The sequence below is a fragment of the Dicentrarchus labrax genome, unplaced genomic scaffold (genome assembly GCF_905237075.1).
Source record: "Dicentrarchus labrax unplaced genomic scaffold, dlabrax2021, whole genome shotgun sequence".
NCBI classification, from domain to species: domain Eukaryota; kingdom Metazoa; phylum Chordata; class Actinopteri; family Moronidae; genus Dicentrarchus; species Dicentrarchus labrax.
Window position 1 is genome coordinate 18015485 of NW_026136704.1, and position 26351 is coordinate 18041835.

At 41.3% G+C, this 26351-nt stretch overlaps 1 protein-coding gene and 1 long non-coding RNA gene across 3 annotated transcripts; one reads left to right on the forward strand and one right to left on the reverse strand.

Annotated features, from left to right (window-relative positions):
* Positions 1-919: 919 nt before the first annotated feature.
* Positions 920-2226, reverse strand: LOC127362725 (uncharacterized). Its single transcript, XR_007884504.1, has 2 exons — positions 1877-2226; positions 920-1172 (listed from the first exon to the last, which is right to left on the reverse strand). It is a non-coding gene; the product is annotated as an uncharacterized LOC127362725 (long non-coding RNA).
* Positions 1571-26351, forward strand: vps53 (VPS53 subunit of GARP complex). 2 transcript variants are annotated; one of them, XM_051398798.1, is made up of 22 exons: positions 1571-1718; positions 2236-2316; positions 3669-3718; positions 3814-3880; positions 8875-8961; positions 9451-9566; positions 9974-10093; positions 12368-12446; positions 12572-12715; positions 12835-12977; positions 13510-13651; positions 14335-14433; positions 15100-15194; positions 16234-16476; positions 18268-18415; positions 18744-18826; positions 18919-18997; positions 19311-19459; positions 19561-19630; positions 19841-19978; positions 24126-24230; positions 24925-26351. In XM_051398798.1, the coding sequence occupies exons 1-22, from the start codon at positions 1632-1634 to the stop codon at positions 25093-25095; spliced, it is 2496 nt and encodes an 831-aa protein (XP_051254758.1). In that variant the 5' UTR covers positions 1571-1631; the 3' UTR covers positions 25096-26351. The 2 variants fall into 2 exon arrangements, with proteins under 2 accessions (XP_051254758.1, XP_051254759.1); XM_051398799.1 differs by having other exon boundaries at positions 14338-14433.

The window sequence follows — 26351 nt, forward strand, 5'->3', positions numbered from 1 at the left end:
TGTGTTCCACTCTCACCCTCTTTTACATTTTAGTACATCCCTACATCCTTTAAAAATGTCAGACAACAGTTATTTGATAATGAATTTGAGCAATTTTACCAAAAAGCCTTTGTAACTTTGTCCTATGAGTCATAAATCCAACCATGTCCCTCTTTTCTTAATTATATGACTTTGCTTTCAGTCATAAAAATGAGCCATCGTGATATTAGACATCAAGTCAGTTTTCGAAAGGTACAATGAGGACTTGTTACACCGGATCAACTCATCTCTTGTTCTCCTTCTCTCCACCCTATTGATTTTCCTCCCTATAAATAATATCCAGGTAAACCTGATACCGTCATTTCTATCTCCTCTCTTTTCTGTCCTCTTTTTTTCCCTCAACCCCCTCGTTCCTTGATTCTTTGTCTTCTACTCTCCTCACTCTTATTTATCTTCTGCTTTTCACCACTCCACTGCTTTCCTCCTCTTCACTCGTCTGTCTTGCCCCGCTGCTTCTCTTCCTCTGTCAAGTCCTTTAAATGCTGTACTAAAAGTTATTTTATGGGTTTATATGCCTCGTTTGAATAAAACATAACAATGTAATGCTTAGAGGCTAGGGCATATGGAAGTGTGTGTGTGTGTGTGTGTGTGTGTGTGTGTGTGTGTGTGTGTATTTAGGTATTGCTTCTTTTTGTAACAGTAGGGGGCACTGTTGCTCCTTAAATGGTGATGTGCACACAGATGACAGCAATATGTCACTGAGGTAGGCTGGTTTCTTGATACAGTAGGTGTCATAGAAACATATTTAGTATATAAAGGCAAGTTGTCAGTGGAGTAAGGCTTCAGGTCACGACAGACAGGCCGTGATTTATTAAGATCAGAGCAGAGCTATGAAGAGATTCAAAGTCGTGTGGAAGACAGGCAATGTGGGAAGAGGATGTAAGGCTGTGTAAAATTTAATTAAAACATTCTGAGAAGAGATTTTCATCACCTGAGCTCACGCAGGGCTTTAAGGAATGGAGGTGGAATGAAAAGTAGAAAGTGCACCTTATCTGTCTATATTTGATGTAATTTACTTGTAATTATTATAAAGGTGGTGTTTAAAGAGGAGAGGTCATGTGGCAGGAGAGGTCATGTGGCAGCTTGTTCCCTTCACATGCTCCTCATTACTGCTGCTCTTGGAGGTCATGATCCTGTGAAACCAAAGGGAAGACATCATCTGTACAGCACAACAACATATATCCTTATTAGTAGTATTAGTATTAGTTCCTAAAGAAAAACAAAATGTCAAACCTCTCTAACTAACCAGTCTAACAAATGTATTTTGTGGTAACTTAATAGGTACTAGTGGCAGAAGTAAAAAATAGAGAAAAAAAAGAAAGAAAAGTCCCACTGATGTGTTAATTATAGTAATCGAATAAAAACATACAGGAAAACAGCTGTTATGCACTTTGAATGTCAGACAACAATATGCCACATACACGTAAATCATTACAAATAATCATGCTCATTCATGTGTACGTGTTTCTAGAGAGAAAGTCTGGGATTTCCGACAGCCATGAAAGCACCCTTTCTCCTGCGTCACCAGGTATCCCAGAGGCCCCCTCACCAGGAAGTGGTATGCCGGAGAGGTCTCTGGTTTTGTTTTGACAATGATAGAGGAGGAAGAATTTGAATTTGCTGAGGATTTGGAGGCTATTTTGCACCTAACCCCGGAGGTGCAACTAGCCATTGAGCAGGTAGCCGCTTCACCTCGTTCCTATTACAGTGTGTTAAAGATTGTAGCTCGTCGCGCTAACAGCTGTTAGCAGGCTCTCTGGCTGTCACACTGCTGTTATTACGACCGCTAGCTCGGAAACATTGCTCTCCCACACTTTACTAACAGCGTTTGACTCACAGAAACGTTGTGTCAGGTGATTTAAATCTTGTGGTGACGTTAAAGGGAGCAGAAAATAATACGTGACGTTAGTTTATGAAGCTGTCTGTCGCTTTTAGCCTCCGGTGCCTGTCGCCGTGAATGTGAGGATACCGTCTGTGGTTACGTTGCACACGGCTCATTTAACAACATGTAGCAGGTTGTCAGTAGTTACTGGACAGAGCTGTTTCACAAAGCCACTGAGCAATGTTACAAAGCATCGCCAGTTCGCATGTTGAACCCAATACAACATTAAATATTCACAGTAACGCCGCCAGCCATGACTGACTGACTGACTGTCTGTCTGTCTGTCTGTCTGTCGTTTGTCTTTTGTGTACAAGGTTTTCCCCAGCCAAGACCCGCTGGACAGAGCAGACTTCAATGCTGTGGAATACATCAACACACTGTTTCCCACCGAGCAGGTACAGTGAAGTGACAGAAACACATCTGCAGCCAGACTGACATACACACTGATACAGATAGATATAGTGGATTGTCATATTTTGTCTGGTTTATTATTTGTGGTTTATATAAATATAATCAGCCTTTCTTCACCTTAGATAGTTGGACTTGTCACAGTAGGCAAAGACATTAACATTAACATTAACCCTGCTCTCAGCTGTTCCAGTGAGTCACAATGACAGTGTGACAGTGAGACAACATGCACAATACCAGGAGTCAGCTAGATGAAATTCAGACATCATTGATGTTTTATGTTAAGCCTTTCTTTTCTTTCAGTGACATCTCAAAATGACAAAAAGGCCTCTTGAGCTTTGGTTTGTGAAATATTTTATGTACCTAATAACCCACAGAAGTTACACAGATTGAAACTATTTATCTGTGAATGGATGAAAATTGATTTTGTTTTATTTAACAGAAATAATAGAATATAAGAAATAGAAATAGACTTACAGGAAGCCTGTACAGCCGAGGGAAAGTGACTGTAACAGATGTAATGTACTGTATATAGGGTGTCTATCTAGCTGACGTTAATTTAATTTTCATTCCCTAACCCTGTTTAAAATCAAGGTTAAAAACACGTAACAAACAAATGGATAAAACAAATTCAGAACAAAACCAACCAAATAGACAAACAGCCTATGTAAATATTTATATGCAGGTGTCAATGGGTGTATGTACTGCACATGCCAGTGTATGCGTTCATATGTAGGCGCAAATGTCTGGGAGTGTCCATGTATTTGTATGTGTACATATGTATGTCCCCATGTGTGACTTGACTTCATTGCACATTATCTTGAAAAATCTTATATACTGCCTACTTATTCCATATACATCTCTATGTATACTCTGTCTCCATGAGGTGTCACTGTAACCCTATAGTTTGTGCTTATATACAGAAGGGCTCCTACTAGTGTGCCGTATTTTCACCTGATTGGGTTTTGTGTGTTATAATTCAACCGGTGACGGGTTACAACTGCCCTGCATTTAAAGATGTAATGGAACAGATTTGTATGATTTGAAGCAAAGTCATCCTATCAGAGGTGGGTTTTTTGTGTAAAATATAGGACCAACCGCACAATACTGAAAACAGCAGGTACCAGAATGATATAATAAAAGGTATTACTCATAGAAAAGAGTGTGTGGGAAATCTGTCTTTCCTCATTCTCCCCTAACGTATTTGACCTTTAAGCCTCCCAGAGAGCTGCAACGACAAATCATTTTTCCTTCATGTCAATTATTATGACTTTTTAGGATGGTTGACAAAAGCTTGCTTCATGTTTACCTGATTTCCTGTCTTCGTATTTCCTCTCAGTCTTTGGCTAATATCGATGATGTGGTAAACAAGATTCGTCTAAAGATTCGGTGAGTTCATGTCAAGGACCTAATTACACAGCTCTTGTTTTTGTTTTGTTTTACCCTCAATGTGACTAAGTGCCATTTTATGTCACATTTAATAGGCGCCTGGATGACAACATCAGGACAGTGGTGAGAGGCCAGACCAACGTAGGCCAAGATGGCAGACAGGTGAGTTGAGCTGCAGTTCATAAAGAAACATACTGCTGTGGCTTGACAGAATTGAACAACTTGGTTTTTCTGTAATGGATATTATCAGCTAGAAAAACTTTTAGTTCTATGTTTTATTAGGTATCAGTTTTGAATAATTTGTAGAAAACACAGCATGTAGATCTTGCGTGCCCTAACGGGGGAGATGAACAACCTCATCTACACATTACACATACATACCACCAGGCCTATTCATCACATGCAGTGTTCAAAACAGCACCCTTCTCTTGATGTTAGAATGGTTTCCCAACACAGAAAAACATGTTCTTCCCGCTCGCCTGCTCTTTCCTCTCTCCGCATTGCTTCCATGGAAAAGGACAAGATGACTCAGAACCATTCCCACTGCTCAAACTGCCCCTCTTTACGGAAAACACGTCTGGGAAATAGATTCCCGTATGTAAATACTTAAATTTCTTTTAGACCCAGGCTTTTGAGTCTTTGCCTTTTCTTGTGGGAGCATGACGGAAAAGAACAGCCCATGGTGATTTAATCCAGGTCCTTGCTCTGTCAAGGAGTTGCGGCTTAAAGGGAACGTGACACCTGATCGGTGAGCCGTGTATGTTCTGACCAGTTGACATGATTAGGTGTGCGTTGTCGTCAGGGTGTCTGGCCTGTTGGCCCTGTCTTTCCCAGTTAGCTACCGTTTGGTAGCGAAAACGTCTCTAAATCCCCTCCAGACCAATAACATTATACAGTCACACACAATAATTTGAGTTTGTTTTTCCAGCCCCACAGTGCCATTCCAACATTTCCAGAGGGAAAATCCTTTCTGCAGACGGAAAGATGGAGAGGTGTTCATTTCAAGAGGGCGACTGAAACATAAAGACAGCAATAGAATAAAGCCAACAAGATAAGCAATTTGTGCTGTTGACCGATCTCACTCACTGAGATAAATGCAATCCCCAGGCTGAAACCCAAGATGGGTACATTTATGGAGAAGGATGGCGGGCACAGGAGAGCAGGAGAGAGAAAGGCCTGGGGAATTAATTTTATTTTTTCTGTAGGGAGTCAGACAGTAATATGCTACAGCACTGAGTGTGGAAATGTGACTTTGTTAGTGGTCAGACCCTGGTGGCTAATAGTGCTGTTACTTGGCAACGAAAAATTGTTTATTTCATAAAACAAGGCAAGGTGATGAATTTTCATGGTGATTATATGGAGTCCATATAGCTTTTGCATGGATGATTCAGGTGAATGAATAACCAGGAAATGCTGAAACGGGCTATGGCATCACATTAAGACAGATGCATACGCGCATAGCCCCACGAGCCAAACTGTTACCAATACGATGGACTGTAATTCATCTGTCCAGCGGCGGAGAGACAGGCTCAATTATAATGAGATAAACTCTGTCATTAACCAGAAATTATGACACCGCTCACATGTGGCTCAATTCTGGGCAGTTCAGACTAATCCTTCCAATCTGCATTATTTCATGTGGTCACACTATTACAGACGCTGTTTCCTAAAGTGCTGAAGATGAGGGCAGATGGTGGGAATCTCCTGACCAGTCTGCCTGTTCCATACATACATATGAAATATCTCTGTCTGGTTGTAGTCTGCTTGCCAAGAGCTTCCCACCACACACAGTTTTGTACGTCGTTCTCGCCTGCCCGTTGTCATGGCAATGTGGATACCGCATGCACACCTGCTCCACAGTCAGCTGAGTTCAATATCATAGTGTTAATGAAGGGTTATTTTGCACTATTTCTTTTTTTTATTTTATTTATTTTTTGTAGTGGAAACGAAGGATGTGAAAGCATTTTGGTTGGAATCTATTTGTGGAAGTCTGAGTTGGAAAATGTCATTAACAAGACCAAACATTTGTTCTCAGTTACTGCCTGCCATTCATATTGTTGTTAATTGATTGCTGAGCAACTTTCCTGCCATATGAAAGCTGCTTTGCAGAGCGTTACGTACCCTAATAGTGAGGCTGTACTTGCTGCTTGCATGATTGGCAACCTGGCATTCACGCTTCTCTTTCTGTATGTGTGATTTGTGTGTGAGTGTGTGAGTGTGTGAGTGTGTGAGTGTGTGTGTGTGTGTGTGTGTGTGTGTGTGTGTGTGTGTGTGTGTGTGCGTGCGCACTCTATATGTCCACTGCGGTATTAAGAGGGCTGTATTAGAAAACAGTGTTGGGTGGTCTTCCTATTGAATCGACATTAATGTAAATATTTAATGTTAACTCAGAAAAAGCTGTTCACCACTTTAGTTTCCAGACTTTCGTCTTCCCAGAGCTCTTTCTTACACTCTTTAAACTGTTGCTTTCTTTCTTCTGTCTCCCAATGTACAGTTTAGCAGCTTTTATAACCTCAATTCTCAGTCTCAATTATGTTTAGTGACTTGTTCAGTATAGCCTATTAAATCTGACTATTAATCTGCAAACACCAACTGTGCCAAGACTTTATTGTATTGTTTTCCCTACTGAACATAAAAAGTTCAACAAAGATGGAATAGTGTAGTAGCAGCATAGTAGCATGTTGCTATTTATAACACAATGGATTAGAATATGGTGCTTCTTTTTTGTCAGGCTTAGCTGTGACAAAACATTTTTTTTAACTCAAGGAGTAATTCTACACAAAGGATTTCCTCAGCTATTCTTTTCTCTGTTAAGTGAAACACTCTTCTCTCTAAATTGTCTCCCTAAAAATGTTTACATGAAGCGTTGTGCTTAGGCAGTGTTCCAGCTGTTAAAATACCCTTGTTGGGTTGATCTGATTCAATGTATTAGGCCCTAAACTCACAAGTGCCATTTAATACACTCTCTACTTTAGAAAGCTACGCTGATGTCTGTCAGAGGGAGGAGTGAAGTGCATCCCAAGCCTCGCAATGAACTATGATATCGCCTATGTGTGCCACAGAACATGTGCTGCTTATTGCATGTTAGGGATACACCAGTGTGCATGTGCGTGTTTGTGTGAGAGCAGATAACATCTCGGGCATTGAGGCGCCTTCTGGGCAGTGGTCTCTCTCTGCTTTCCTCAAGGCTAAATACAGGAAATGAGCACTAGGAAGTGAGCCAGATGGACTCAGCTGAGTCTGCATGAGCGACAATTGCAGCCTTGGAGGTTTTGGCCTCTTTTGCATGCACTTTGTTTGCTCAAGAACTCCTCTGGGGGAACCTCTTTAAAGATTCAGTGGCACTCCCTTCCTCCTCACTCTCAGATCAAAGATTAATCACTTAACCTGCCTTTTATTTTTCCAATTCATTTCTCCAATCACGTAAGAACCAAAGGGTTGTTTGAAGTGTGAAAAGAAAGATGGATAAATGCAAGCTAGAGTCAGATTTTGCTCATCTTGATTGAAGAAGAGTTCCTAGTGCATGAAGTTTTAGTATAGTTTAAGAACAGTCAGGTTAAAACTGCCCTTGAAGGGTTAAATGTCAACATGACTTTGTTGTGATTTTATGGCCTGGTCATATGGTGTAGTCTTGACTTTGACTATGTCTCCATGACACTGTCACCAAGTGCTGCTGTTTGACTACACTCAGGAAGGAAAATTAATCCTCTGCTGTCAGTGCAAGCTGTATTTATGTGTGTGTGCGTTTGTACGTGCGTGCTTATGTGTGCATGTTTTTGTGTGTTTCTTAGAGGTGCTTGTAAAAGTGGTAAATTCCTTGCACAGCTGGTGTCGGCTGTTAGCATTCCGTGTGTGTGTGTGTGTGTGTGTGTGTGTGTGTGTGTGTGTGTGTGTGGGTGTGTGGGTGTGTGTGTGGATGTGTGTGGATGTGTGTGGATGTGTGTGGATGTGTGTGTATTGTGTTTGTGAATCTGAGGAGAGTCAAAGTTGTGTCGCAGTGCCGCCACAGTATCAGGCCAAGTGAAGCCAATTACCTTGGCATCAGATGTCAGCGCGCAATCTCTGTTTAGGACCATCAAAGAACAGCTGCCATGTCAGATGATGGGGAAATATTAGAATAGCACGTTAACCATCTTACAGATGTAACTGTCTAGGGTTATCTAATCCTGTCTGGCTTTATAGGCTGTTAAAACTGCTAATAACCTCTTTAGCCTTTATGGTGACAGCCTTTATGGAGAGATTAGCCTTATGGCTCATGTGTCAACCTAAGACTTCTCCATGTAAGATATCTAGAGAGCTCGTCAATTAGACGGCCAATTAGTGTGTTTGGCGTTGTCCCTGGTCTAAAACTGGGAACGGACATATGCAGATAATTTTTTCACATGGACCAAGGCCAGCGGTGAGTGTGGATTTAAAAAAAAAAAAATCTCTGGAAATTTGACCCAGACTGGTACTCAACCACTGACACACAGTTATTCCTTACACTGCGCTGTTACAACAAAGTATTATTAGAAGTCTAGTATATTTTTTTCTAAAGGAAAGTTAACATTTTATGTGTGGGGTGATATATATTTTGATCAAAAACAGAATAAGAAATAAATCAGCTTCTGACAAGGTTTTCATGTTGTCTGCCTGTGAATTTGTGGAGAAAATCCAGACCGTCCCTTTTGTTTAATTTTTGATATTTTTAACAGACACCAGAAGGCAGTTTAATGTGCATTAGTTAGGTTCCCTCATTCACAATAAATGCAATGTACCGTACATTATAGCTTGGTGTATGAAGGTATAGTATTTTTTTTAATCTTCTTGTGTCTGTACTGTTTGACTCCTGATTGCTCTACTGGCTGACCAGCATGTATTATTTTCTTTAGCTTTCTTCTACTCTCAGTATGTGTACTGTGTTTCTCTCAGTTCTGTTTGTTTTTACATTATTCCTCCACTTCCTGCTGTCTACTTGCTTAGAGATGGGTTGAGCTGGACTTCGGCCTTAGAAATTCCTTGGGCCGAAATTTTCAAACCACGTTCAGACCACTGATTTGTAGCATGGCCCACTCCCAAGAATACAGACATAAACACATTATCGGGGATTCTGGTGCAGCAGTTTGGAAGTGTGTCTTCTCTTTATGTTTCATATTCCCCTGTTTATTTTTGGGCAGGCTTTGGAAGAGGCCCAGATAGCCATCCAGCAGCTCTTTGGCAAAATCAAAGACATCAAGGACAAAGCAGAGAAGTCTGAACAAATGGTATGTACACACATACACACAAACACACAAACACACAAAGATGGCTTGTTGAAGCTTATCAGGGATATGACCCTAGCACAGGGGAGATACAGCTTGTAGCCTCCTTATTCTACAATAGAGGACAGTGGAGAAAGTTATTTAAAGTTGAGGTAATTCACCTTCCATGTGCCTGTCAGCTACGGGTGTGTGTGTGTGTGTGTGTGTGTGTGTGTGTGTGTGTGTGTGTGTGTGTGTGTGTGTGTGTGTCAGTGATAGTCATAGGAAAGCCAGTAGGCTGGGTGAGCAGAGAAAGGATTGGGGGGGGTTGGAAAGCAGACCCTCCCTCAGGAGGCACGTAGGAGCAATTATTTCTCAAACCAGTGGGTGTGTCATTCATCTTGGTCTGTTTCTCTTTTTCCTAATCGCCCCATCCAGTGAACCACTCCCTTACATTCGTTCACCTTTTCTTGCTTCTTCCAACCTGTCTGACTTATTCCTGTTCCTTCACAGGTCAAGGAGATTACGAGGGACATAAAGCAGTTGGACCATGCCAAGCGCCACCTCACTACATCCATCACCACCCTCAACCACCTGCACATGTTGGCAGGGGGTGTTGACTCTTTAGAGTGGGTACAATCGCACTGAACAGACCAGACTTTGTGGTTGTGAGATTCCAAAATAGTTTAAGAAAAAGGATTAGTTTCTGAGTTAGCTTCAGACGAGGAGCTTGTATCAAACCTTTTACAACCCACAAACCATCAGCGGAATGATATATCCATCCCATATCCATATCCTTCTGTACTCTGTATCCTATTTTTTTAAAGAGTGTGGATAGTTTTCTCACCTATAGCTGGTTAGGAATACATTTAAACTTGGGAGAAATATACAGCTAGATTGATGCTTGAATGATGTGGATTAACATGTCTACAGAAGTGCATGGCATAACCAGTGGACAACTGTAGCTATAGATAATATAAAGATATATAGAGATTGTTATATAATATAAATAATTCACATGGTTGTTGTGTTCCAGAGCCATGACCAGAAAGAGGCAGTATGGTGAGGTGGCCAACCTGCTGCAGGGAGTGGTCAATGTGCTTGAACATTTCCACAAGTACATGGGCATACCCCAGATCAGACAGCTTTCTGAGAGGTAACTAATATTCACACACACACACACACACACACACACACACACACACACACACACACTCGCACACATATTCACTCACCAGTGATGTGTGAGGGTATTTCTTGACATATTTTCCTCAAGTACACTTTCTTTGAGTGAATGTATGTATGTGTAGGGGTTTAGTCTCTTGCTCGAGCTCAATTGGGCTGTTTGGGGAGCAGAATGGCTGTAAGAACAGCTAATTTCCAGTAGCCTCTTGTGAGCTTGATCTCTGCTTACAGCTAAAATGTTCCATAGCTTGTCAGCTGAACTGTTGAAAAGTGGTTACAGTATTTGGCTGGAGGTGTTTTGTGTTCTGCATCCTGTTTATGCTGAAGTTCACACACATACACGCACAATGTCACACATACAAGAACGCACGGGAAGGAAATCCAGTGAATAGTGTTGTACTATGCCAGCATTTCTTCCTTTGTGAGAGATTAGAGGCGTGCTTTTGGGACTGTGTTTATATCTCCATGTATATGCTTCCACTTTTGTGTGTGGGAGATGCAATTTTTACATTACACACTTGAGATTGTTGTTTTGCTTTCAACATGTCTATCAAAAATGGTACTACAGTTTAAACATATAAACGTGCAGAGATTTACCGACAAACACACACACACACACACACACACACACACACACACACACACACACACACAGAGAGAGAGAGAGCATTGGTATGCTGCTGTTTCCCACTCTGACTGAGTACATTTCCATTTTTGCTATTATTTTCCAAGAACACAAAAATAGATTTGGGACGCACTGGCCAAGTTGATGTTCAGATTCAAAGTAGTGCTGATCCCCAAAAACAAAAACAAAAAAAGCATGACCTTCTGTTCTCTTTTGGCTGAGGTGTGGCAGACAGTGTTCATACCAAATAACAGCTGTGTGGAAGAAGTGACTCTGCTGGAGGAACAGATGATAGGAGAGACACAGGGAAGGGGAAGATATGGAGGCAGCTGGACATAAATGGTTAATAGAGTATCAATATATACATATATATAGCACATTTAAGTAGTAAAAACTACATAGGATATTTCTACAGAAAAAAAAGCATAGTTCAGTTTTAAACCATTTTTAAAATTCAACAGGGTTACAGGCTAAATGCATATTAGAGCCTCCATCTGACATTTCCCCATTCCTTCCTTTACTTATTTTATTCAAATAGAGAAATTAGCCTTTTGTCCTGAAAGTCCTTTGAAGCGTGACTAAATTTAGTCAGTGCAGCTTTCACCTTTGAGCAGGATCTACTGTGATTACTTTTTTAATAAGCCTTTTCCTCGTCGTCACTCAATGCTTCTCTCATGGTCTCAACTATAATGCTTTTCTCACTGTCTTAACTGCACTGCTACTGTCACAGTTGAGCTGACAGACAGTTAGATATAATGTTTGGCTGTGTGTGTGTGTGTGTGTGTGTGTGTGTGTGTGTGTGTGTGTGTGTGTGTGTGTGTGTGTGTGTGTGTGTGTGTGTGTGTGTGTGTGTGTGTGCACTTAGATTATTGCACAAAATGCAGCCACAGACTGAGTACAGTCAGACCTGCTGCTGACAGCTTGGTCTCAGTCAGATAAAACAAGTTTCTGTCGACTGCTCCAGACTCATACTGAGTTGCTGAGCAGACAGAGGTAGATAGTGGAGTTTTTAGCCAGCAGCAGATGCTCGAAATGAAGGCTACTAGTTCAGTTGGCATCCGTCCGTGACACTATCTCTCCACCCTCTCCTGTTTATTCTGGATGATTGTCATGGCTTTGGGTGCTGTCCTGTGTTAATCCGCTCTGGATGCCTTTGGGTGAATGCTGAGGACTCAACAGACTCAGATTGTTTTGCTCAGTATTTGTTTTTCGCTTTACTGACCTGAGTGTTCACATTCGAAGCAAAGCATGCACATAAAGACATCTGCATCTGTGTGCTGATATTGAGACTGAAAAACATTTATCAAATATTGAGGAATGATTGGTTGTGTGGTTGTTTTAGCGATTGTATAGCGGGTGCTGTGGCCTTGAGGTTTGCCCTCAATTAACTTGTAAACAGCAAGCTGATGGCTTTAAAAAGCTTGTAGGGTATTCCTCTGTAATTCTGAAATTCCAGGATGATAATTGAACTAGGTAGTTTTCAATTGTTAGCTGTTATATGTAAAAAGTATGTTGTATATTGGAGGCTTCCACAGGAAATTGCCAATATTTCAATATGATGTTTGTCTGATTGAGAAAATAATTAATCATTTATTGTGATTTGTTTTTTGTCCTATCTAGAGTAAAGGCAGCGCAGAGTGAGTTGGGGACTCAGATCCTGGCAGATTTTGAAGAGGCCTTCCCCTCTCAGGGATCCAAGGTAAACAGATTTATGGGTTTTCTGGACAAATATTATTCAATTTATCCCTATGTAGCCAATATCCTTGTCTTGTTCTTCTCCTGTACAAAACTGAATGTCAATATTTTATTTCACAATCCATCCAGAGACCAGGTGGCCCCAGCAATGTGTTGAGAGATGCCTGTCTGGTGGCCAATGTGCTGGACCCACGCATCAAACAGGAGATCATCAAAAAGTTTATTAGGCAGCACCTCTCAGAGTACCTGGTATTATTCCAGGAAAACCAAGATGTGAGTTAGAATTTAAATTCAATACAAGACCGTATCTAATTCCAGGAAATATCTAATTACCTCATTGAAAAGGGTGATACTTAGGTGTTGATGAAAAAGTATTCTACCCTGTTTCTCAGGTTGCATGGCTGGACAAGATCGATCGCCGCTATGCCTGGATCAAACGGCAGCTGGTAGACTACGAGGAGAAGTATGGACGCATGTTTCCTGAGGAGTGGTGCATGACAGAGCGTATTGCTGTGGAGTTCTGCCACATCACCAGGTAAACACACACAGACACACAAATGTGGCTTTAGCCTATTTAATTGATATGTAATGCTTTCTCTGTCCCCAAGAAAAGAGAAGAAAAGAATAAAAGAAAAAGAAGTTAAATGTAATTAAATTAAATAGGCAGAAATGGAGAAAGTGGTTGTGGGACATTTTTGCATCATGAAGTAAACCACACTGGCATGGCATGCCTGGCTCGAGTCTGATTTGATGCATACTTTCAGTGCAGTTGACGTAGGTGGCCTACATGAGCAGTGACCTAGAGGCCTTACTTCTCAGTCTTTTCCCCTCTGCTACACGAGAGAAGAAAGAGTGGCACACTATTTGTGTGTTACTCAACTAACAATAAAAACACATCTGGCCAAAATTGCCGTAGTGTCATTAGAAAAAAGCCTGACAAGACATGTTTTTGCTTAAAGGACAGATGTAAGACTACAATTATGTACTGAAAAGGATCATTGGAAACATTTTGGGATGTCATTTAAAGTGTAGAAATAAGAGGTAACACTGTGTGCATGTGTTTTCAGGGTGGAACTCGCCAAAGTGATGCGAACACGGGCTAAGGAAATTGAGGTGAAGCTGCTGTTGTTTGCCATTCAGAGGACCACAAACTTTGAGGGTCTTCTGGCCAAACGCTTCACAGGATGCACCTTGACCGACATACCTGGAGTGAGAAAAGCACACACAGACACACGATACATGCTGGTCTCCAGGCACATCAAATTCTTCAAGCAGAAAATGTCCCAGAAATATTTCTTTGATGTTGCTTGCTTTCGTTTGTGCCATTGTCACACTTACACGAAACAGATTTGTAGTTTGTTGTATCCTATACACACACACACACACACACACACACACACACACACACACACACACACACAAAGAGGTACTCTTGGTGTCACAGCCTGAGGAAACCTTTTAATCCAGGTCATGTTGGCGTGTGGAGGTTGAAGCCATATACAGAGAATGGACAGATTATGATAATTATTTTTTTGGAGCACAACTAGGCCAAGCTTGTTCAGAATATTTAGGTTAGACAGAGGGCCTTTTGTCTTTAGTTTACTTTACACCAATGCCTGTTGGGTTCTGTAATTCAATCAGGGATTTGGTTGAGTGGAATTTTATAATTGGAGATGCAGTTTCATCAAAGCCTCTTGTGAAATGGTCTACATAACCATGGAAAGTAATGAAACCTGGACTTTATTTTAAAGAGATTGTGATATTTGCAGAAAGAGTTCTGTTAGGCAAGAGTACTATTAGCATGTGATGCCTTTTTGGAACTCAAACCCCTTTTGATGCTTTAATAATTAAGCATTAGAAAAAATACTGAAGTTTTATCTGTGTTTTTATAGCAGAAGAGGCCAGAGAGCCCTCTGGAATCCACTAACCCTTTCCTGGAGGATGAGCCAGGTGAGGATGGAGGCACAGAGAAGGACGAGGATCTGGCTAAGGTAAATAAATGTTAATTTCATTTTATTTATTTTTTTAAAGTGCTCCTCTCAAAGGGAATATGACTCATGCTCATTTGCTTATGAAGAACAGTAGTGTACTTAAATATTTTCCGATGTACTACCTTAACTTAGAACCATGTGGCATTATTTTGAACCCAGATAATCTTCTATGCTTGCATAGTTGTATATAATCCATTTTCTTCACTAGATATCAAACATAGCTCTGTTGGCAGTGTATTAGATACACCTAGGTAAAAGTACTCAGCCTTAACATAACAGCCCTGAAATGAAGTTAGAAAAACCTCTCAATATAACACAATCTCAACAGCACCACAAACTACAGCTTCCAAAATGACCATAAAGTTGAATCTGCACCTCTTTAAAAAGAGTATCGACAAAAGCCGAACATTATAACCTTTTTTTACCAATGATTTATTGCAGGGCTGTTGTATCAGTTATAGCTAGGTGGAGCTAATAAAGTGGTAGCTGAGTGTATTTTAAGCATGGAATTTCAATTGCTTCAGTTTCTGACAAAGTACACGTAACACTGTATCAATCTCCCATGACGCCTTATCTTTAAAAACTGTTTCACTAATTAGTACTCAAAGGAGCTACAGCTAAAACCTGTTATTTCACTAATTCCTCATTTTCCCTCCATTGTTTTAGCCCAGGAAGCCGAAAGCTCCAGACAACCCTTTCCATGGCATTGTTTCCAAGTGCTTTGAACCTCATCTTTATGTCTACATAGAATCCCAAGACAAGTGAGCAACACACACAGACATACAAGCAGGCAAAGCCAAACTTGGTCATGGTACACAGACCCAGAATCAGGAGCAGGTTGTGTGTAAAGCTGGCACATGCATCCTTTTTCCATTGCCCACTCATCAATCAGATCCCCCACCTCCCATTCTACTGCATTGCCTCTTCTGTCTTTCCATCTCTTGTTCCTGTACATGCCTCTGTCTCCACTGTGGCAGAAATGTTTCCCATTAGCTGCACGACCACAGACGCTGAGAGAAAGAGAGGGAGGTTGAATAAGTGCTGCCACAGCAGATCTGACTATTTTCATTCCCACCTCCTTTATTTTTTTCTTTTCGGTACCCCTTCTCCAGTCTCTTTTTTTCTGTGCAATGTTTGTTTGATTTCTTCTTTCTACATCTCAATCTCTCATTCTGTTTTCTTCCTGCCTTATTTTTTACACTCCTCTTCCTCTTTTGTGTGCCACCATCCTTCACGTCCCTCCCCTATCCCAGTCATGGTGATCGCTCCTAAAACTGAACACAGTCCTGGGACTGCTGCTGCTTGCATGCAGCCCCTGGCTCTTGGCTCTCTAGAGCGTTAAATGCCGTTTGTCTGTCCAAGGGAACAGGATTGACCTATTCCACAGCTACAACCTCATTTCAGTTCAGTCCAAAGGCCTTAAGCAGGCAGCAGCCAGATCAGCTTGTCCCCAGTGGGACATAGCAGGAGAGAACAGTGGCCTGCTTGTTTTGTCCTTGGCTTTAGTTCCAAGATTCAGTAGGATTGGGCCACACCGACTGTGGACCTGTTGACTATAGTACTGAGGATTTTGATATGCTTGGAATATTTTCTCCTATTTATCCATCTGGCTCTGTGTCTGTGTGCCTGTTATGTTATGCTTTTATTTATTTATTGGGGTTAGGAACCAATCATGTGTTTTTATTTGATTCATTTAATTTTGTTCATGTGCCCCTAATCCAACCACCGTGTGCCTGTATATGTGTGTGCGTGTCTCTGTGAACCTGTGTGGGTTTGGCTGTACATTTTCGGCATCTGCAGGAACCTGGGAGAACTGATTGACCGGTTTGTGGCTGACTTCCGAGCACAAGGCCCACCCAAGGCAGGCACGGAGGAGGGCGGAGCAGTGCTGCCCAGCTGTGCTGACCTCTTTGTCTATTACAAGAAGTGCATGGTGCAGTGCTCCCAACTGAGCACTGGAGAACCAATGATCGCCCTCACGACCATCTTCCAGAAATTCCTGAGAGAGTACGCCTGGAAGATCCTCTCTGGCAACCTGCCTAAGTAAGACTGGCTCAGGTTATACTTTTAACATAAAGCTAGTGTTCTCATTGATTTTTGCAGGAAGTAAACTTGTCCCCTAGTAGAATTAAAAAAAGATTCAGTGTAGAAATAAAACATAAACATTACCATGAAATTGTCACAGGGTGGTGAATCTACTGTAACTACTTTTTTACTGACAAAAGGCAGTCAAATAGCCTCAATATTAAGCCACTTCCATATTTCCTTAAACTGGCTACACTATGGCAGTTGCCAATATGGAAGTGGCTTAATACATCCTGTAACAGCCTGTAGAGGCTGGCTCTAGGACAGCCTGACTGATTTGAAGTGACAGGGAAAACCCTCAACTTCTCTCTTGAAATACAAAGTCAATACATTCTTAGTCCAAAAGTTAGAGTCTCAGTAGAACATTTGATCCACTCTAATCTGTGACCTGGTGGCTTTTCAAGTCAATTTTGTTTATATACCCCAAAATCATAAATCTAATAATTTGCCTAAGGGGCTTTATAATCTGTATGGCATACGCCACCCTCTGTGACCCATGAAAAGGCCAAAGCTAATAATGACTTGATATTACTAACAAGTAGTGTCTATGTATGTCTGTGTGCCATAGACCTCCAAAAACTACTGGAAACACATTATTCATCCAACCAGCTGACAAGAATACCCACTAGCTCGCTAGCATTCACTCACTAGTATTTCTAGTATTTCAACAATTTCCATCCACAAGAATAATAAATTTTTCTGGGCATTAACACAAATGCAGATTTATTTGGGATTAACTTTTCATAAACAATCATGTCACACCCATATTTGTTCATTCTTTTGGTATGGCGATGGGGCTGTTTAGGAGCTTTAGTTTGAAACTTAATGTCTTCAGTCCTCACTGTGTTTGATGGATTGGGATGGCATGCTATGAGGGATCTGGAGTTGGTTATGTTGTGGCAAAGCCTAATATGCTACCACCAAAAACATCTCTGGCTCATTGGCCACATTAGAACTCATCACTGGGCTGTGGTGCGTATACACACACACAGACAGATACACAGAGACGTGCTCTGTTTCTGTCTCAGATGTGCATGCTAATTACACACTTGTGCTCGCTGTCTAATGTATACCATATTCTGAGTCGTGTACAAACACTGTTCAAAGATGCACTCAAACGCTTTGCAAGTGCATACACTTACAGACACACGCAGACACGGCCGTCCAGTGTGGTGTGCTGTGAATTGGTTTTGCAAGGTTTTGAAAGGGGCCCTCGAAAGGAGCTTGAACTATGTTGTGGTTTTACCCACATGTCTCTGTTATGACGTTTATTAATGACTGGGTCGCCGTTGAAGCCTCGTTGGCACAGCATCCCGACACTTGCGTCTGCTTGTAGTTATGCCTGTTGTGTCTCAGTTACTAAAAATGATCTTCTTTACCTGTGGTTTAAAAAGATGGGTTCAACAAAGAGAGTTCAGAAGCAAAGGGCATCCGCATTAGCTAGTCTTAGGAAAAACAGTACATAGCATTTTGGGGTTCATCTCAACTCTAATACACCCTATAACTGTGATCTAAGTGTAAATAAAAACATTTAAAATACACAAGACTGAAGCAAGCTATCGCTCACAACTTGATAGATTGAAAGTGTTAACACTATAAAACAGTTAATCTTATTAGTAGACCTTAAACGTCAGCATTTTTCCCCACTTTATGATAATCCCTCTTTCTCTCTCTGTTGCTATTTCTTTCTCTTTTCTCTTTTACTGCTGTTTTTTTTCTCTCTCCTCTTACGTCTATCTTGCCATCCAGATCCAGCAGCAACAGTGGAGGTCTTACCATCAGCAGTCTGCTGAAGGAGAAAGAAGGCTCAGAAGCTGCTAAGTTCACCGTGGATGAGCTCTGCCTGATCTGTAGCATCCTCAGTACTGCAGAGTACTGTTTGGCTACCACACAACAGGCATGCGCACACAATAAGCACACAATCTTGCAGATGCACAGACCTGTACTGTCTATGAATCTATTAAATTGAACTAGAGTGTTATCTGCAGTGACAGGATATAATAGTGTTTATAAGAGATGCCTATCATGTAGCAGTTACAGCATGTTTGACCTGTGTTTCATCAGTGTTTTAAGGAAGTCACTGTGACAGTTATGATTACAACACAACCTGAAAGGTTTTATCCAAGCCGTTTGTTTTATTTCTTTTTTTTAAATATATATATATATTTAAAAGGATGCAGAAATAATGCTTTGTATGTGTTTTCTTTTGTTTGTCTGTGTTCCAGTTGGAGGAGAAACTAAAGGAGAAGGTAGATAAAGTCCTGGTGGAGAGAATTAATTTGACTGGGGAGATGGATACATTCAGCACGTAAGTGGGCAGCTCTTGTTCTTTATAAAAAAAGAGCCTTCCTTCTTTTGTGTAAAGAATGATGGCAATTATTTACTTTCATGTTTTCTCAGTGTGATCTCAAACAGTATCCAGCTGCTTGTTCAAGATCTAGATGCTGCCTGTGACCCTGCTCTCACTGCTATGAGCAAGGTTAGACACACACAAACACAATCACGCATTCAGCTCATATAGTATAGAAGATATTCAAATCCAATACCTTTGCCCTTCATTAGAAAAGAACATGGAAAACATTATCATATTTTTGCCTTTAAAAGAGTCTGTAAGATGCCGTTACACTGGTTTCTGGTGGTTTTCAGAATTTCTCTTAGTCAACTATCATCATTTGGGAACTTGAACATTTCCACATATTCCTGATGATATAATATAATATTCTAACACTACTTGTATGTTGGCTCAGATGTTAAAGCTTTCCTCCTCCCCTGTGTGTCTCCCTCTCTCTCAGATGCCGTGGCAGAGTGTGGAGCATGTGGGTGACCAGAGTCCTTATGTGACGTCAATCATCATGCACATTAAGCAAAACGTGCCTATCATCAGAGACAATTTGGCCTCTACACGCAAATACTTCACACAATTCTGCATCAAGTTCACAAAGTATAATACATACACACATACAATCATACCCACATAATTGCTCTATCCATAAGCCATGATTCAAGGTTCCTAAAGTTAATATATTTACTTTCTTTCCATAGTTCTTTCATTCCCAAATTTATCAACCACCTGTTCAGATGTAAGCCTATCAGCATGGTGGGAGCTGAACAAGTAAGTTTAATTTATGCTCATCTGTCCTAAAGCTTAATTTGAGCAGCACTGTGAGTCATCATCTTAAGCGCATTTTAAGCCGTACATGTATGTGCACTATTGCATAATTTTTACATCAGGAAATGAATGCTGTACATTCACTATATGGACTGATTTAACCTTGAATAACTGTTCGGCTGACTTTCTGTCATGTGTATCCTACCCCACCAGCTCCTACTTGACACTCACTCCTTGAAGACGGTCCTGCTGGATCTGCCCTCCATAGGCTCCCAAGTGCTCCGCAAGGCACCTGCCAGCTACACCAAGATAGTGGTGAAAGGCATGACCCGTGCAGAGATGATCCTTAAGGTTAGGGGGAGAGGGACACTTTTGGCTGTTTAGCTTTCAGGGGCACATTTGTCTTAAGTGTGAAAAGGTGTAGAGCCTTTTTCTTAGATGAATGTTGGAAAAACACTCACTTGCTCTTAAGGCCACTAGAGATTCTTTTAAACAGTTTACCTTCACATATAAACTCAGAATGAGTTAACTGATGGATTTCAAGGAGATCCTGAGTTCAACTCTAAATACAAAGTAATTTAACTTCAACACATTATCAGAGCCGCTCAATCTTTATGGGACACTTGAGCTTTTATGACATTTAACTTGGGTGGCTAAATTCATGCCGGCCATCTTTACAACCATGGCTTCAGTTTCTGACCTTTAAAGGCTCTGAACCTTAGATAGACCCTTTTGTGTAAGTGCGGTCGGAGTGACTTTTCTTTATCTCTTGTTTGCCGTTTTACAGATTTAATGTTGAAACTCTGACATATCCAGTTAAACATTTGCTTTGGTGTTGACGCTAACTCTTGACCAAGAATAGTCTGGCACAACCTGCAGCTAACTGCTTTTTCCACTGATTGAGGTTCCATCGTTAGAAGCAACAATAGACTGAACAAACATTTCTCCTTTTGAGTGTTTGTGGTTTGACTGGCGAGCCAGAATTAAAATGTTTGTCTTGAGTCACTCAAGCAGATTATCTACTTAGAGTTTATTTTTGGGCAGAATAACCCTTTAATTGTGTCTTTAACCCCATTCACAATAGCACTTTATGAGCATGTTTCCATAAAATGATCCACCTCACATGAGGTAGGGACGGAATAGGAACGGAGCTCATGCACTTCTGGTTTAATGAGTGAAAGACGGGCCAACACAAGACACACGCACATATTCTTCAACACAGTATGTGGTTGACCTTGAGCCAGTGGAAAGGTGGGAGTAAGTAAATAAGTAAATGCATGCAACCATGCGTCTACTCACGCAAAACACAGTTGCAGTAAAACAAGGTGTATATTGGATGTTGTTTTCAGTGAGGAGAGCAAACACAGGATCTAGCTAGTTGCCTCAGAATTACATTATGCAACCCTAGAGGACACTGGTATGTGGCTGCCATAGATTAACCCCACCCTAATTAACTGTCCCTGGAGTGTTCAGAAATGCTCACACACACAAACACGCCTGCCTGTCCCTTGATTTCACTTGGACTCCCATCAGGCCTTCTTTCCTTCCTGAAGTTATCTTGGTTGGACTGTCTCGATTTTAATAGTCCTTCCTTTGCTTTAAAAAAAAGTGGGACAATGGCAGACAGCAAATATTTTCTATTTATGGTATTATCCTGTAACACTAAGTCCTTCTTAGTCCTACTTTGTTTCGCGTCAGACATCGACTGTATAACAAACCCCTCTCAGCAGTTCATATTTGATTGCCTCCTCTGATTGTTTTCTACTGGGACGCACACTGTTCCATATGGCCAGTGTAAGGCCTTTCTGTTCCCTAGAAAAATGCCCTGAATGTATAAACATGAATTTCCTCTCATCTGCCACACATTAATGGGGCTTTCACATTATAGAGATATAGAATGCATTCACATCAGCCCACTACTGTCTGCTTTTTTCTGAATCTTACTGCCAGCAGGCCCCTTCAGCTGGAATATGATCTATAGAGCTTCTGAAGACGTAGCTGACACTGCATGAGGGCCTTTGAGTGATCCACATGCATTACTGTGACAGCAGAATACAATACAAAATAATCTTTGTGGAGGCTAGAAATCTGATACTAAGAGAAATATCAAAAGAAAAACCCTGATAACAAATAACAAAATGATAGACAATGGATACAGCCCTAACAAAATTTAAAAGAAGTATTGCCGCACAAGATAATATAATTAGATACAATCCAACATACTTTTTGTCCCTTGTGGTAAGAAGGTATAGAAGGATGAGTTATCTGGATTCCATCACTCTAATAAAACTATTTTGAAAGAGACATACAAAGATGTCTTCTATGGACGTTGTTGGCCTTGGCAAGAGAAAGCCCATATGAGTAAAGGCAAGCTTTTGTACTGTGGCCAGCAGCTTAGCCATCAACTGTGTGCAACATCAAGGTCCCTCACAAGTAATTGCTTCCACCTTGGGCTGAGACTAATGTTTCTGAAAGACAAACCCATCGAAAGACGGTCAATACAAGAATCCCTCTGTCTAAGCCTCAACAATAGTGTTAAATTACACCCTGTGATGCTGTGACTTGAAATGAAATCTGGCTTAGAAGACGAATCTGCAATTCATTGGAACAATTGAACGTTGTGTCCTCTTGTGTTATGGTCCAAGAGTTGATTTAATGATTTCACACTAATCAAAACTATCCTGTTGATGGTACAAATAGATGTGAAGTAGCTATGGTCTCAACAAGTATTCTTTTTTTTTTTCCTCAGGAGCAGCGAAACAAGCTATAAACCCACATTGACATATTATCACCTAATAAAGCTGTTACGTGTTAGCAAACAGTAGCCTATTTACAAATCTAGCACACATGGACTAACATTAGCATTTATTTGTAGTTTGTGGTGTAGACTCCTAAGGGAAATAGCTGGCTCTTTAGCAGCCAAACACTCCACAGTGTTCACCAGCTAGCTGCTCATTTTGTCTCTGCTGCTTGGTGCTGTGCAGGTAGTATCAGAGCTTGTTTTCTAAAAACAAAAAAGCTTCCTGCTCCATCAAACCATGCTTAAGAGAGGGCTAATACTGAACAAAAACAATAAGTGGAACCAAAACAGTGAGCTGAAAGATGCTAAAACGGTCCATAAAGCTGGGAGGAACTGCAGAGTCGGGTAATAATTCTCTGTGGGTTCATCACTTCTAGCAACTCCTTTCACTTTATGCATAGTCATTTGATCCATTGTCAGTAAAGGAATATTGATGAGCAAAGCTTTAAACCAATCCAATCACTGCCTTTTTCTACGTTTAAGATCCTATATCTGAAATATTTATGTAGCTGTCAAAGTATCAACGTTGAGTGTAAAAGATTTGGTTGTTGGCTTTGTGAGCCAGTGCTCAGTTATTTTCAAAGTACATAAGATTCTTTCTGTCTGTCTGAGACGGCCTCTCCTGGCCGCTTCGATGCCTGTGAGACGTGGCTGTTTTCCATGCTCTTCCAGCCCAGCCCACCATAGCTCCAACTCCCTCTCCCACCTCTGAAGTTCTCTTCTGGGGAGAATTTAAAAGGCAGACCCCCTTCCCCACCCTTGTTCAGCCCGAATGTTTTCCCCCTCCTTGACTCTGTTGCTCTCGCTCTCCCTTTTTATACCCATTTTCATTCTTAAACTCCCTCTCCCCCTTTCTTTTTCTTTTTTTACAAGGTCCCTACAGGCCTTTCCCTTGGCCTGGCTCCAGGACAGTTGCTAAGTAAATCACTCAGTCAGCAGGGCTAGTAAGAAAGCAAAGAATTCCACACAATCCTGAGCCTTTCATGCCTGCTCTTCTCTCACTTTCCTCCACTCTCTCCCTCCCTGCGCAGCTCACCTTCTCATATATTAATCTTACCTTGGGTAAAAAGGGAAGAGTAAAGCTTGAAAGGGTGGATCGGGCCTTTTTTTTTTTTCTTTTTTTTTCCTTTTTTCAAGCGAAGGGAAGGAGAAACATTTTGTGAGATGATCCCTGTGTGCATGCGTATGTATGAGGTGGGAGGTGGGGGTCTGTCAGCCATGTGTTGCTCTGTCTGCCTGCTTTGTAGCGGCTGCAAGAAATGCTATCCGATCCACGTTTTCCACCCTGTCTCTATTGTTGGAAAAAAAAATAACAACCAAGAGAATCCAATCCAGAAAGACTTGTGCCCCATTAAACCTTTTCTGCCTGCTCTTGACTGATGCTGATTTTTGCCCAGACTCATTATACCCCAAAAATAATTACCGGTGAAACTAATTCATGCCCACTCATGCATGGAGTAATTGGTGTATAAAAAGGAAAAAAAAGAGTGAGGAGTGGGCTCCTATATATAGAACGATAGTCTCGACTTTGTTTGCAGCTAGAACTTGGTCTTGTCAGTTCTAACCCCCCCCCCCTCCCTCATTTGGGCCATAGCTGCCCCATGTGGGATCATTTAAAGATCTCTTTGGTCGTTCCATGATGGTTCACAGGAAAGGAGGGAGGGGTGAAACCAACATTAAACTCTACTTTTTCCGCAGGTGGTGATGGCCCCACATGAACCGCCAGTGGTGTTTGTTGATAACTACATCAAGCTCCTGGCTGATGGCAATCCTGAGACCTTCCAGAAGATTCTGGACATGAAGGTCAGTTTCATTTAACAGAATAGTTCAAAGTTTTGGGGAAATATGCTTACTTCCTTTGCTGTTGAGAGCCAGATGAGAAGATCAATACCACTCAAATCTGTATCTTCAGTATGGAGCCAGACCTCAAAGCCTGTTAGCTTAGCTTAGTTTATCTTGGGGAATCTGCTTGCCTGGCTCTGTTCAAAGGTAACAACATCTGCTTAATAGCACATCTAAAGCTCACTAATTAACATCTGCACACAACAGCCAGTACAACCACAAGTTGTAGTACTTGTACGGATTTAAAAAAAAACAGATATAAAGTGCTTTAGAGGTGCTGGTAGGGGAATTTTGTTACTTTTAGACAGAGCCAGGTTAGCTGTTTTCTTCTGCTTCCAGTTTTTACACCAAGCTAAGACAACGGGCTGCTAGTTCCAGCTTCATACTGAACATACAGATCTGAGGGTCGCATCTCACTTTCAGGAAGAGAGCAAATAAGCGTATTTCCCAAAATGTCATGCCTTTAGCGTTGTAACCTTTGTGAAACCTTGAAAGTCTGATAATAACAATAATACATTTTATTTATAGAGCGTTTTTCAAGGAACTCAAAGACACTTCACATGAGTTAAAATACATAGATCTACATGTTTTCCTATAACTGCTTTGCATATGTAGTCTAACCTGTGTGTGTGTGTGTGTGTGTGTGTGTGTGTAGGGTCTTAAGCGCAGTGAACAGAGCAGTATGCTGGAGCTCTTCAGGCAAAGGCTACCCACTCCACCTTCTGGGGCCGACGGCGGCCCCTCTCTGTCCTTCAGTACCCCGACCCCTGAGCAAGAGTCCTCCCGCATCCGCAAGCTAGAGAAACTCATCAAGAAGAGACTGTGAACACACACACACACACTGAAATCGCATCTTGAAATCAAAAAGCCTGCAAGATGAGATGGTCTCTCTTGCCGGTTATTCATCTCAAAGACTTTATTTTGCTCCATTCGGTCATGGAGAATTACAGAAAGAGCAAATAGTGGACTTGAATTTTCTGACTGACAGTAATATGAACCCAAGCTGACGCTGGATTATGAAGAAACTTCCTCAACTGCTACTTGCCGATGTTATGTATGTCATATACTTCTGTAATTTCCCACCTTTTCTTTTCATGACACTAATGTTTGTGCTTTTAAACATTAATACATTGTCGCGCAGTGTATTTGCACTCAGAAGACCCAAACATAGTGCTGTTAACTAATTTCTGCTCAGAGAGCCTCTGGCTTTCTCCCTCGGACATGTTTCATTCAGGATGATTACAGGCGGTGTGTTTAAGTCTGAACAAATTAGGATAACCATGGTTTTCCTAAGTTGTTTTAATTTCAAGTCGGGGGGATACCAGGTTGACATTTTGTGTGCATCTCTGCCATCCATTAAAGTGGACATGCGTCATAGGTGTCAGGATTGTTTGTGTGTGAACGGTGGCCTAAAATGAATCTCGAGTCTCAAGTCCACAGTCTGGGACAAAGTGGATCTTTGGATTTCCTGCATCTTCAGTCCGACATGAGGTCGGCTTTGTCTTTAGCATTTAAAATCCCCCTAGGTTGACTTGGAAATTAGAACCAGCTAGCTGAAGTCTTTTAACTTGGGCCGTTGCCGAGGAGGAGGAGGAGGAGGAGGAGGAGGAGGAGGGAGGGTCGGGGGCATCATGGGGTATATACTGTATATGTGTACACATGTGTGCACTCAGTCCAAAGTATTCTTTGATAACTTAATCCTCTGTGTCCTGTGCATTGACATGAAAACAAGATTTTATTTTAGCTGAAACTGCAAACTTCTTTAAAGGTTGGAAAAGATGCAGAGACCCGACAAAATGTCTCAGTACTTTGATCTCCGTGTCTCTGAAGCTGCTCTGTCACATACTCAGCAGTGTCAAATACAGTACATCACAGTCTGAAGAAGAAGAAGAAGAAGAAGAAGAAGAAGAAGAAGAAGAAGAAGAAGAAAAACCCATTTGAAGCCAATGCCTTGGTTAGATCAAATGTAACTGCATTAGTGTACACATTCCTGCCTTCAGGTACAAAATGCTACTTATTTGTATTGTCTGCATTGTATGCTACACAGGCAGTTGTTAAACACTATTAAAACATTGCCACACA

Coding starts and splice junctions, on each gene's coding strand:
- vps53 (XM_051398798.1), top strand. CDS start 1,632: ATGATAGAGGAGGAAGAATTTGAATTTGCTGAGGATTTGGAGGCTATT. Junction 8,962..9,450: donor CAGAGAAGTCTGAACAAATG/GTATGTACACAC, acceptor GTTCCTTCACAG/GTCAAGGAGATTACGAGGGA. Junction 19,631..19,840: donor GCATGGTGGGAGCTGAACAA/GTAAGTTTAATT, acceptor CTACCCCACCAG/CTCCTACTTGACACTCACTC.